General features: G+C 41.3%; 1 protein-coding gene across 1 annotated transcript in view; it reads right to left on the bottom strand.

Moving 5' to 3' along the window:
* LOC122792799 (extracellular matrix organizing protein FRAS1-like) overlaps window positions 1-14,178 on the bottom strand; it is a 4,352,848-nt gene that overhangs the window by 2,579,094 nt on the left and 1,759,576 nt on the right. Inside the window, exon 29 of the mRNA XM_044060368.1 lies at window positions 12,973-13,293. Within this exon, the coding sequence (XP_043916303.1) occupies window positions 12,973-13,293 (321 nt within the window). The remainder of the gene's footprint in view (window positions 1-12,972; window positions 13,294-14,178) is intronic.

Raw genomic sequence — 14,178 nt, forward strand, 5'->3', positions numbered from 1 at the left:
ATGGAATCCTCAAAAACCAAGAATAAGTTACGCATTGCAAAAGTTGGAATGATGGAGGAATAGCTTTCCCAAATCTTGAATCATATGCAGAATCAGTCATCCTTAATTGAGTCAATGGCTAAACTCTAACTACATCTCTAACTGGAAAAACATATATACATCGGTTTTACTTTATAACAATAACATAGAAACGAATAACATTTTCTAAGAAACTAATAGAATATATTTAGCTGTAAAAGATTCTGTTTATAACACTAACAAAAATGTTAATTTTACTCCTTTCATCAACCATATTTTAAGCAACTTTCAGAAAGCAATGCATAGTAACTACCATATGAATTTTTTTTTCATGTTCCTCATTGCATTCACAAAAGGATGTCTCAACTCATTTAACATGAATAAAATATATGGAAGAGAATGGGTTAAAGTTTTGGCATCAATTTCTAAACAATAACATACATGAGTCGAATTTTCTTACAGCTATATATAACATAAATCATAACAATTGGCAAAATAAACACATTTAGGGAATATATTGCAAATGAGTTAAAATTAAGTCTAAACTCAAATTCAAGATCACTCCCTAAAACATTGACTCTCTTTTGGGAAATAAACACATTAAACAATAACAATAATACGTCATTGTCGAAGATGTACAAAATTCTAAGAGCAGAACACCTAGTTTTTGATGATTCCTTATGGAATTATTCAACAAAAATAAACAGAGGTAGTTTTTCAGACAGCAAGAAAGCTCTAATATTTCAATCAATTAGTAGTACATCTTCACCTTTGTGGAAATCTTTACATGGAAATTTATACATAGGAGCTTTCTAAACCCTCACAAAATTGCCTTAATAGCAAAAAAAGATATGACTAAATGTTGGAGATATGATGTAGTATTAGATGCAGACTGGGCACATATGTTCCTTGAATGTAAAATAACTCCATGTTGGTCTGATCTGTCTAAGAGTTTTACTACAGCATTGTGGTCGGACAAATGTGAATTATTGGACTCCTTATTGTTATTTAATGCACCAATACCATCTTATTTTCCAAGACCACAAGTATAGCTTCTTTGGTCTCTTCTTGCAATTCCAAAGAAAATTATCACATTAAATTGGAAATGTAAAAAAAATCCACTCATTTATAGATTTTCTTTCATTGGCTAAAATTGTCTGTAATAGGGAAATACAAACTGCTTTTTTAAGAACTTCAAATGTTACACAAACAATTGTCATGGTTAACACTTAAAGAGCTTCTAGATAAAATGTAATAAGAATAATGAAATTGCATCTAATATGGACCTTGTATATAGTTTTGTTTGTTCATGTTAAGATGTTTTATGTTTATATGTTAGTGTGTTATTTATGAAAATTCAATAAAAAGAAAAAAAAAAGAAAGAAATAGTACCTAAAGATATGGATATTAATCCATGAAAGTAACCACTAAAAACTACATTGCCTGCACTACTGACGAACTATTTCAACAAAGCAAAAGACTTTATAACTACTTCCAGCAAGTGAGGTATATATAGTTCTGCTGCTCTGTGAAGTACAGTGTAATATCTGAAACAAAGGTCCTCTACTGTTGCTAAAAAATAAAGAAATGAAAGAAGTAGCCAGGGAGTAAAAAAGAAAACCTTCCATTTTAATACAGCAATTAAGTGCTTTCATCCAGTGTAAAAAGGACTTCATCAGTACACAACACAAACTTCCTTTCATATATATATATATATATATATATATATATATATATATATATATATATACACACACACACACACACACACACACACACACACACTTAAAATGTCATCTAAATTAAGACTACATGCATATTCAATACACAAACAAAAATACAAAGTTTAACTTAAAAAAATATCATACAAATATTATAAAAACTGCTAATAAAAACAGTTATTACAAAACTGTGCTCTTAATGTTAACACACTAGAAATGGAAATAGCTTCATTGAAATCTGGGGGGTTAGTGGCACTGACCCTTAACTGCCACTTCAACTCCATATATTCCAAAGTCCACCCGGTCAATCACTATAAACTTAAAGGAATGGGTAGGGTTCTTTTTTATATGTTTGGCCAAGGTGTTCATTTCCGTCACCCTTCTGAATATCATAGATATGCTGGTATATTCTATCATTGAAAGCTCTTTTAGTCTTGCCAATACAAAAACGTTCACAACACTGGCACTTCGCAACATAAATTACCTCTTTACTATAGCAATAAAATCTCCGGGTTATTTTAATAACCTCATAATTCTGGATACCTAATTCTGTCATTTCTAACACATATTTACATTGTGAACAATGGCCACATTTCACCATAACTCCATTGGTATGGTTACAGACAAGCCTTTCCACTAGGCTTTTAAGGCAGACATCTCTTTTGTAATCCACAAGGGGCTTAACCCCCACCCTACTGAGGTGCTCCTGTTCAATACAAAAAAGACTCCAAATTTTATTTATGATGTTACAAACACTATCAAAATGCACATTATATGTTAAAACTATGGCTTTTTAAAAATCGTTATTGTCATTATTATTGCTATTATCCGGGGCAACAAGACCATTCAAATGGCCCGAGTCATCACGCATAGTGTTTGACCCCAAAATGGGGGAAAAATACCCAGTCAATCTTTTTCTCACCACTTCATCAAAATACTATTTAAAAAGGCCTCACTATATCCCCTCCTTTCAAACATTCCCCTTAGGGTAGAAAGTTCTCTTTGAAAGACGCTCACATTGCTCGCCATTATGGCCAGCCTCACATACTGCCCCTTTACCAAGGAATTATTTTGATGGAGGGGATGCAAATTATCAAAATAGTCATTACCAACATGAGTGACCGGTGTTCCACACCTGAAGTCAACTCTTCATTGGTCCGATCCGACCATAAGCTTATCACCCTTGATATCCACATCTCGCCCCCACCCACCCATTAAGGAAACCACAGTAAAAAATTTCTCCAAAGCCAACTTCATGCTTCTTAAGAAAGAAGTGGTGAACTTCATGACACCCATGCAGATGAACAATACAGTTACAACTGCTGAATCCTACAAAAAATGCACTCTATAAGAACTTACATGAGTGCATGGATCGTGCTATCCCAAACAGAACCAAGACGCTATCCTCCAAAAAAAGGAAGCCAATCTGGTGGTCCCCTGCCATAAAACAACTGTACAACAGAAGGAAGAAACTGTTGCAAAAGAGAGTAAAATCCCATGAGTGGAGGAGCTCCCTGGTCAGCCTCAGTAAGAAGCTGAGATCCCTTATAAGATCCTCCAAAGCTAGAGACGAAAATAAAATCACCACTAAATCCAAGGATAACCACAAAGCATTCTATAGCTATGTCAAGAATCTAGATGGCAACACCCAGATCTGCTCTGAGTTACAGCACAAAGGCACGAAAATTACAGAACCAACTGATATTGCCAACATTCTTGCAGATCGATTCAGTGCTAACTTTACCCCCCTCTCACCCCATAAAGGGCCCATATCTGTACAGGAAGAATGCAGAGTCCCTGTAATCACAACTACACAGGTAAAAGCTGCACTCTCTAAAGCCAAAAACACAGCATCCATGCGACCGGACAACATACCAGGCTGTGTTTTACATGAACTTCAGAACGAACTGGCTCCCCACTTAAGCAGCATGTTCAATAATAGCCTTGCATCAGGCTTTGTGCCCACTGAATGGCACACAGCAACAGTTATCCCACTCCACAAAGGGGGATCCACCACTGATCCTGGGAACTATCGACCTATTAGCCTGACAAGCCTGGTCTGCAAGGCCATGGAACGTATCATCATGGAACTCAAACAAAGACATTGGTAACCTCCAAACTCTGGATCCCACCCAGTTCGGGTTTGTTAAAGGAAGATCATGCCTCCTGAACCTGATCGACTTCTTTGAGGCAGTCATCAAAGCTGTGGATGAGGGTAAGGTGGTTCACACAGCCTATCTTGACCTCACCAAGGCTTTCAACACCATCCCCCATTCTGGAATTATAGCTAAACTCACTAAACTAGGTATAAATCCCTACGTCACAAGATGGGTTGCCAACTTGCTCACTGACAGAACCCACACTGTAAAAGTTGCAGACTCCAAATCTGACCTCAAGGCATTGAAAAGTGGAGGGCCACATGGTTCCATCCTGGGACCTCTCCTGTTTGGTATCTACTTCTCTGAAGTACAGGCTAACACACAAGGCCTCTAGCTGATGAAGTTCGCAGATGACTGCAAACTAGGAGCCATAGTCAAGTCCCCAAATGATGTGGACATCCTACAGAAGGGCCTCACTGAGACAGATGCCTGATGTCAGAGCCACGGCCTCAAGCTCAATGCCAAAAAGTGCAGTGTCATCCCCTTTGGTAAAAACTCTGTACCCATGAACTACCACATAGGCAGCAATCTACTTAACACCGAATGCATGATAAGAGACCTTGGGATCCATGTGGACAGTAGTCTCTCCTTTGATAGTCACATCGCCACAGTAGTCAGGAAGTCCTTCTACATGGCACACCTCATCATAAAAGGGTTCTCATCCAGGAAAAAAGAGGTCATTGTTCCCCTCTACTCGTCACTCATTAGACCCATTATAGAATACAACGCCCCTTTTGGAATGTACCTCACATGACATCTGCAGCAGCTGGAAAGGCCACAGAAGTACCTCACAAAGAGGATTACTGGCCTCAAACAAATGCCCTACACTGACCGCCTCAAAAAACTCCAGCTTTACTCCGTAGCATATTGCCTACTCTGAGGTGATCTCTGCCTAACATATAAAGCTATGTCAAACCCAGAGCTGCTGGACATGCTACACCTAAAGAAAACCCATTCCCTCCAAGCTACACGCTCAGGACATGCTGGAGGGATAGATTCCTGTCCCAGAGACTTCCTATACTCTGGAACAAGCTATCCATCTATGTCAAGCAAAGTTCTTCATTAGTACTCTTCAAGAAAAATCTTGATGAGTGGATGGGAAATGGGAAATACACCCCGGGGATCACTTCTGTGTCTCTGCTGGACAGTGGCACATGAAAATAACTTTCTTGGGTAGCGTAAGCTATACTACCCTTGCTGGCTAGGCTTACGTAGGCCCTTGGGCCGATAGCCTAGTACCTACCTATGAACCTAAGAAATGAGTTGGAATAGGCTGGTTTTCTATACAACGAAGACACAAATTTCCTCCCCTTCTGTCTATAATCTTGGCCACATCTAGATAATTAACTCTGTTTTCATTGGTGTCCATGGTGAATTTTAAAAAACTGGTGCTAGAATTTAAAAACAGATAAAACTGGTCCAACCGGTTCCTCATATCAATCCAAAAAATAATGACCTTGTCAAGGAAACGCCCATAAAAGGACCAACAATTAGCAAATTCTGATGTAAAAAACATGTGATGTTCCCAATGGGCCGATATTACATTTGCAAAAAATAGGGACACAGGCAGAACCCATAGCCACCCCCATTTTTCTGTCTAAATGTCTGATTCTCGAACACTAAAAAATTGTTCTCCAAAAGTACTTCCATTAATGTTTAAATAGCTCAAATGGTATTAGGATCTAACCCAGAGTTCTCACACACACAAAAAAAATCATAAAATAACTACAACTTCGTCATGTCATATTACCAAGAATAAATCCTGAACATCACTTGTCATAAAAAGCAGACTATTCAAATACAAGTCATTGGTAACCTTACATAAAAAAGTTCCCTGAATCCTGATAAAGATACTTATATTTTGCTAAAAACCTCTTTCAAATGATGGTCAACATATTTCACTATACAAAAGGTCTTAGATGCCTTAGCATCAACAGTCGGTCTCAATGGTGGATCCATCAAATTTTTGTGGATTTTAAGGATGCCAAAATTGGGGGAGGTCCTGGGATACGTAACGTTAAGAAAATTTAATTCAGCCACATCAATCAGACCTTTATTCAACTAGTCCTCAAGTATTACATCTATCCTTTTATAGGCTAGATTCATTTCATTTATAGAAACATCTTCATATGTGTCAGTATACATTTGCTCACATAATCAACAGGCCCCCACCCTTATCAGGTTCCATTATTCTTATCCTTCTATCTGAGATTATTTCTTAAACCAACCTCTGTTCAACCGCACTAAGATTGGCAGAATAGGGGCGACTGGGGGACAATAATTTCCCAATATCAAATTCACATTTTGTCAATTAAACTGATAGGATGCTGTGATGGGTTAAAAATACTAGGCCCTCTACAAATGTTTGAGTAAAAAGGTACAAAGTACCTTAAAAAGATAAAATACAATTCTGTAGGGAGAGTCATACTCGCAAATTCAATACTCTGAAATGTCAACCATATATAAATTGTAAAACAGAACTAAATAGAGTATAAACAAAATTAAAGTGTGGCTAAACTGCTGACTAATATACATAATTTAAATACTAGGCATTTCTATCTGAAACATACATCTGCAGGTTTTAGGATGTGCTACAGAGTATACGACAACACTTCCCCCATACAAATCAACAAGGCCCAGTTTTAAAACGTAGCACATTAATCACAACTACTTAAATCAATGGTGTTAATTATTTGTGTGCCTGTGTGTGTGTGTTTTCAGAAATAATACATAAAATGCTGTACTGATGTAACGTGAATCAGAGTTACTATTAAATGATCAAAGACGCAGATGGAACTTGAAAGCACGAAAAGGCAAAACAGCGAAATGGCATATAAGCAAATTCTTTCCCTGGGAAAGAAATCGCTTGGCCGCTTCCATTACTTTGCCATTTTCGTCACTGTAGTGCGATCTTGGAGTTGGTATATTTAAGTAGGTCACAGCCACCCACTTTATGTAATGTTTTATTTATTTATTTATTTATTTTTTGGGTGGAACAGCGATTTTTTTCCCTTGGAAAAAAAATTGCTGTTATAAGCGTTCGAGATTGTAAGCTTTCGCTTACATGGGCTCGCTAAATCATCTTTTTTAAGCGTTCGATGATTTAACATAGACCCTGTGAATCAGCATGATGGATTTGCGTGGCATGCACATCTGCAAATCCACAAATGTTACAGAAACAAGAGCAAGAAAATTCAGACGTTAGAGAACATCATTTAACTGGCAACTGTCTTGCTGTTAGGATCATTGAAACTTTTAAGTACATTACTTCACTATGGTGCAAAAATCTGAACCCAAGTGGAATGGGATACAAAGTCAGAAATACCTTTTTCCAAATCTATTACATGCATATATTTAAACACAAAAGCATATCATATGGCCCACACTAATATGTATGAATATGACAAAGTACATTTGTGTACACTTACCATAAATGTAGAAGTTAGAGTGTATTCACTGTTGCAGTCATCAGCTGTGGGTTAACCCTGCTGTGGTAGACCTTGGCTGGCCTGAATACCAGAGTCAATTTTTTTTGCGTCGGCTGTAGTCTGACATCAGGTCGTCAGTGCTATAAAGCACGGCAGCCGATGTTATTACATCAGTTTTTCTTGCCCTAATCCATCTGAACCATTAGAAAATAAGGAAAAGTGGTCCTGGTGGCTAAAAGCCACCATGGAAAGCTTATGTCCCCCCAGGGGAAGATGCTATATGGGGGATGGAGGGAGGGAAACCAGGACTGCAACAGTGAATACACTAGAACATTTACATTTATGGTAAGTGTACACAACTGTACTATGTTCTTCGTGTTTCACTGTTCCAGTCGTCACCTGTGGGAAGATTCCAAAAGCTGAGGAGAGGGCTGGAAGGATAGATTAGAGTCCTTAGGTATGGGTCAGCAGGCCCTGCAGAACTGTAGAGGCAAACCCTGTCCTAGACTTAGAAAAAAGAGGTAGGTGGCAATGCTTTGTAAAGGTATGGACAGAGGTCTAGGTGGCAGCTTACAAGATGTCCCTGGTGGGGACTCCTCTGAGGAAGACTGTGGAAGTGAAAGCTGCCCTAGTGGAATGGGTATGGATAGACTTGGGGGGGGGGGGTTCCCATGTAGTCTGTAGCAGAAATGGATACAGTGTGATATCCCTTTTGAAATGGTTTGTTTGGAAATGGGCTTCCCCTCTGCCTCAGGCGCAAAGCTGACCAGTAGTTGGTCTGTTTTTCTGAATTGTTTAGTACAGTCCAGATAGTATCTGAGTTGTCTGTACACATCTAGTGAGTGTAGAATTCTTTCCCCATTGTTTTGAGGGTTGGGAAAGAAAGTGGGTAGGTGTATGGCCTGGTTGAGGGCCACATCAGATACCACCTTGGGCATAAAGGAGGGGTTAATCCTCAAGGAGAACCTGCCTGCATGGAAAATGATGAAGGGCTCAACAGGCATGAGAGCCTGAAGTTCTGATATCCTTCTGGCTGAGGTGATAGCTAGTAGGAAGGCAGTCTTCCACTAGAGGTATTTTAATTCTGTAGAAGCAGCCGGTTCGAAAGAAGATAAGGTTAGTTTTTCTAGAACATAATTCAGGTCCCAGGGTGGCATGAGAGGCCTTCTGGCAGGCCTGATTTTAGAAGCCCCTCTGAGGAATTGCTTAATCAAAGGATGAGAGAAGAGGGGTGGGTCTGAATCATAATGGGCAGAAATGGCTGAGGCATGGATTTTAATAGAAGAGAAAGAGAGGCCACTCTTGAGCAACTCGGATAAGTAATGCAAGATAAGAGGGATGGAAGGATAGGAGTTACCGGGTTCTTTGGACTATTTCCAGGAGCAGAATCTTTTCCATTTCCCTGTGTATGATTTTCTGGTGCTGGGCTTTCTGGCCTCTGTGATGATGTCTAGGACTGGTTTGCTTACCAGGGACTCCTTGTTAGCTTTTGAGGTATAAGCCATGCTGAAGGACTGAGAGTCTGTAAGTTTGGGTGCAGTATCTTCCCCCTCACCTGGGTGAAGGTCTGAGATCAGGGGAAGCTGCTTGGGGGGCTGTAAGGTCAGGCTACGCAGTAAGGGGTACCAATGCTGTTTGGGCCAGTCTGGAGCAATCAGGATGGCCTTTGGTCTCTCCTCCCTTATTTTGATCTATACCTTAGGAATAAGGGGCAGAGGAGGGAACACGTACACAAAGAGGGTGTTCCAGGGGAAGGTCAAGGTATCTATCTTCCACACTAGGAGGTGATACTCCCTGTTGCAGAACGTTTGCAGCTGGTGCTTGAGGTGCGAGGCAACGAGATCCACTTCCGGAGTCCCCTACTCGAGTGATTTACAGAAAGATTTCCCTGTGAAGCTGCCATTCGTGGAGGTCCAGTAAGTTACTGCTTACATGGTCTGCCAGGGTGTTGTTGACCCCTGGTAGGTACTGGGCATTTAGGTGTAGACCCATGGAGGTGGCTGGCTAACTTGCACAGGGGGTAAGATTGGGCCCCCCCCCCCCGTTTGTTGATATACCACATTACTGTGGTGCTGTCTGTTTTTATAAGGAGAACCTCTGGCCAGATATGGGGTTTGAAAGATGTCAGAGCCTTTTATACTGCTATCATTTCTTTCTGACTGATGTGCAAGTAAAGTTGCTGGGCATCCCAAAGACCCTGGGTGCACCTGCCTGCTAGGTGAGAGCCCCAAGCAATGTCTGAGGCATTGGTGTTGATGGTCTGGCTGGAAGGGCGGAGGATGAAGGGAAGACTCTTGTTCCGGGCACAGCCCTCTGCCCACCAGAGGAACACGCCCCTTATACATGGGATCAGAGGGAGAGAGGTCTCTAGAGACTGAGAGTGTTGGCATCAAAGGTACTTTAAGTACCACTGAAGTTTTCTCATGTGAAGCCTGGCCAAAGGAATGAGAAGGATGCAATATGCCATGTATCCCAGGGCTTGCAGGAATTTCTTCGCAGTGAGATAACTTCTGGAAGCCAGATGGGTAAAGTAGAGAGGCAGGAAGCTCTGCTTTTCTGGGGATAGGAAGGCCATTTGGGATCCTGTGTCTAGCACAGCTCTCCAAGAAAATTATCTTAATGGTGGGGTTTTGCTTTGATTTCTTCTCATTGATGGTGAACCCTAGGGAAGATAGGAGTGATTTGACAAAGAGAAGTCCTGGAACAGCTTTTCTTTGCACTCTGCCTGAATGAGGCAGTCATCCAGATAAGGGTAAATCTGTATACCTCTCTGTCTGCAGAATGATATGGTCAGAGCCAAGCATTTGATGAATACTCTTGGAGCAGTAGATAAGTCAAAGGGCAGCGCAGAGAACTGAAAGTGTTGTGAGCCTGCTCTGAAGTGCAGAAATTTTCCGCACGATTAACTGATGGGGATTTGGAGGTAGGCATCTTTTAGGTCTAGGATCACTAGCAAGACATTCTTTTGTTAGCATAGGCAGCAGCTGCTGCAAAGTTAGCGTTTTCAATCTTGGGACCACCAGGGAGGTGTTCAGAATGGATAGATCCAGGATGGGGGGGCCAAATGCCCTCTTTTCTGGGAACAAAAAATAGTCTGGAATAAAAGCCTTTGCCCGTTTGATCTGAGGGGACAGGTTCTACTGTCCCCTGGGATATGAGAGTTTGGACCTGTTTCAATGCCTCTGCTCAATGATTTGGAGGTAAGTCTGGGTTACCCTCTTGGAACTGGGAGTTCGTTGAAAGAGAATTCGTATCCCTGAAAATGATCTTTAAGACCTACTGGTCCTACGATACTGAAAGCCAATTGTCTTTTGAAGAGGGAGAGCCTTCCTCCTAGTTTTTGATGAGTGAAGGGAGGGCAGAGGGTGGAGGAGGAGTCATTGTGAATGTTTGCCATAGAAGGTTGGCTTAGAACTCCCTGCCTTAAGAGACGGAAGTGGCCCATTGTTTGCTTCTCTGCTGGCCCTGGGATAGGGGCCTGGATGATCTGTCCCTGTGGGGCTTACCTTGGCCCTGTCTGCTAGGTGCAGGGAAGGACCAGTGCTTAGAGGGAAAGTTCCTGCTGAATCTGAGAGAATGAACCCGAAAGAAATCTTTTACTGTTTGCATAGATTTTGCTTTGTCTTCCATCGTTTTAAGCACCTCTTCTGCTTTTCCCTAAACAAGCGCTCCTTATCTAGGGGTGCATCAATAAGATTAGACTTAACATGATCATGGAGAGGTTGTTCCGTCAGCCATGCACATCTCCTAATAACAGATCCTGTCACTGCTGCCATGCTAGAGGCTTCTAGGGCGTCATATCCACATTGTAAGGAGTGTTTGGGCACTTGACAAGCAGAGTGCATTAAATCTCCTAACTCTTTTGAATTGGCACAGTCAGAAAAGGTATCAATCTTCTGTTTTAATAGTTCCAAAGTGTGTTGTGGATATTTTAACATATGGAACTGACAACTGAGTGCTCTGATGGCTAAGGCTGCAGAGGTGTACACTTTTTTACCCCATATGTCCAGAGCTCTGGAGTCCTTCTCAGAAGGAAGAGCATTCTTGGTAGAACTAGTCTTAGCTCCTTTAGGTCCCTGTGCAATGACCTCTGGGTCTGCAGCAGGATTTCAGTACAGGTATTTGTGAGAATCCGGTACTCTGTAGTACCTGTCAGGTTTACTGGGAGCAGGAGGGAGGATGTCAGGGGCTAAGCTGGATTCATGGAAAACATCATCCACCACTTCTAAAATGGGGGGGGGGGGCAGGGGCCTGTACTGAGGCAGGTCCAGAAACTCTCTAAGTCTTTTCTTAGACTGTGGGAAGTCCTGAGATTCCCTTTGGAAATGTTCCCTGAGGGAGTGAAGGGCTTCCCCAAAGGACAGGTCCTCTGGAGGGGAGGCAGAAGGGATGGATTCCTCTGCATCTGACTCCTCATAAGCAGTTAAGAGGATGCTGTTCCTCTTCAAAAACTGAATAGTCAGATTCCTCAGAATCCTGTTCTGTCAATTTCTGGAGAAGGATGCCTTTTCCTTTTAGTTCTGGCCTGACTACCCCGGATAAGTGAGATGAGATCCTTCACCATTTTAAGCATTTGTGCTTGAGGTGGTGGAGCAGTAGCAAGATGGTGTCTAGAAGCAGATTTCCTAGGAGTGGCGTGGCTACTATGCCTGAGTGAATCTGTCGGTCTGAAAGAAACGGTAGTCGGATGCAAAGTCGTTTTTTGTCTACATTTTGTAGTGCAAAAGGCCTCCTTGGAAGCCGATGCCTGTGTCGCGGCTCTGGACCCAACCGAGGCAGAGACAGCCAAAGGCTCGGAAGACTAAAAAGATTTCAGTGGCATACCGGACTCTGAAAGTGCCTCAGTAGTGGCCTGCAAAGATATCGAATCGGGCATCAGGGACTGCGAAAGCACCTCACTGAATTCCGGAAAACTGATGACCTGCTTAGCGGTAGCATCGTCAGAAGGCTTAGCCTTGTGTGGTCTGTCTCTATCTTTATCTCTAAGTTTTTTCGGAACGTCCACAGACTGTTGGTCGATGGACGACATATCGGAATGCAAAGATGGAACATGAAAATAACTGCCTATAAAAAGAGCTTTATGGCAAACGTTTCTCAAATTAAAGAGGGCATAGAACCGGCAATGGGAGACATCATGGTCTGGGCCTAAACAAGTAACGCAGTAAGAATGGAAGTCTCAGTGTGGGATCTGCTTTCCAACAGGTGAGACAATTGTTAACTTTTTCGGACATCAGTTAGTGCAAGATAAAAGGATCTCCCAATGGGGTACTTAGCTTTAGACGTTTTCAGATGAAATTCAGCTTCTGGTAGCGACCAGCTGGCACTCGTGCTACAGGCTCCATGGCAAAAAAGACTGATATAATGATGCCAGCTGCCTTGCTTTATAGCACTGATGACCTGACGTCAAACTACAGGCGATGGCAGCTGATGCAAAAAAACACCGACTCTGATATTCAGGCCGGCCGGAGGCTACCACAGCAGGGATAACCCACAGATGATGAATGCAACAGTGAAACACGAAGAACATTTTCAGGTTGTGCATCTTTGGCTCCTATGCTAATGTTAATGTTCTAGACAGGCTTTCTCCCAAAAAACAACTAAAATTGTGAGAAAGTGCCTTCAACTGGCTAAAAAATTATTGCTTACTTGTTGCAGAATACTGATTTGGAATATAATATTCTGAAAGTTGTTGCCATCGCCAATTTGCAGCAATATCCTATCTTGCTTGCTGTTAGATCCATCATGGACATAGTAAAGTTGGCCACTTCGAATAACATCTAAGTGAAACTGTTTTGCTTTCGTCTCTGCTGGAAGTATGACCAGACGTCCGTGTTTTGGAGAGCCCAGGACCACAATTTCCACATCTTCGGGATTGTCATCATCATGGATGTTCAACAGTGAATTTGTAACAGCACCATATTCACTTTTGCTAACCAGAAGAATGCTGTTTGTAAGGACAACTGGTGCCTTGGTAGAAAAAAAATCAAAGTCATATAAGCACACCTTTAGTACTAGCAAAAATGCAATCTACAGTTTATTAAAACTGCTAAATAACAATTTTTATTTACATTCGTCCCCATAAACTTAAAAACAGGATTTTAAGATGACCACTTAAATAATACTTTAGTTATGTCAACTATAGTATTTACAAATGTCAATACACTGACATTAAATAGTTAACTTTTTTAATCTGGTCCATCATACTCTGCATTTGTATTACTTGCTCAAGTCACCTACTAGTTTCCTGACAATGACAATTAAGTGTCCAACAGCATACAGTATTCACCCTGCAGTGGTAGAGAACTGGAAGGAACTGTAGAATGCCTGCTGTGCAGAGGCTTTTCAAGTGTGTGATGCTTGGGTACAATGAAACTGGGTGTGCAACGTCTATTTGTGCAGGAGCCCTGCGTGCACAGGGGCTGATGCTGTGGCTGTGTCTCTACAAGGTCTGCTGTGCCAAGGCTGTGTCTACAAGGTCTGCTGTACTTAGGCTTTCAGTGTGGAATGCCTGCTATGCTGCAGTTTTGTTCAACACCCTGAGTTCTGGCTTAGGGATCCTGTAACAAGGAAGATAACAAAAGATCCTGTAGTGGTACTAGAAATATTTCTGAAATTTTATGAAAGTCTGTATAAAGCAGAGGAATATGGAGATCAAGAAAAGGTATAAATATAAATGTTTATGGAAGAATTAAATATGCCAAAGTTAGAGGTAGATAGGGCTCAATTATTAACCGGACAGTAGGAGATGAGATAAAAATGGTGATGTAAAACCAATCCACGGAAAAGTCCCCAGGAATAGATGGTATTCCTGTGGAAGTTTGGAATTTAGGAGGGAAAAAAACTGAAATATCT

The sequence above is a fragment of the Protopterus annectens genome, chromosome 2.part0 (genome assembly GCF_019279795.1).
Source record: "Protopterus annectens isolate FY-2018-M chromosome 2.part0, PAN1.0, whole genome shotgun sequence".
Lineage (NCBI taxonomy): Eukaryota > Metazoa > Chordata > Ceratodontiformes > Protopteridae > Protopterus > Protopterus annectens.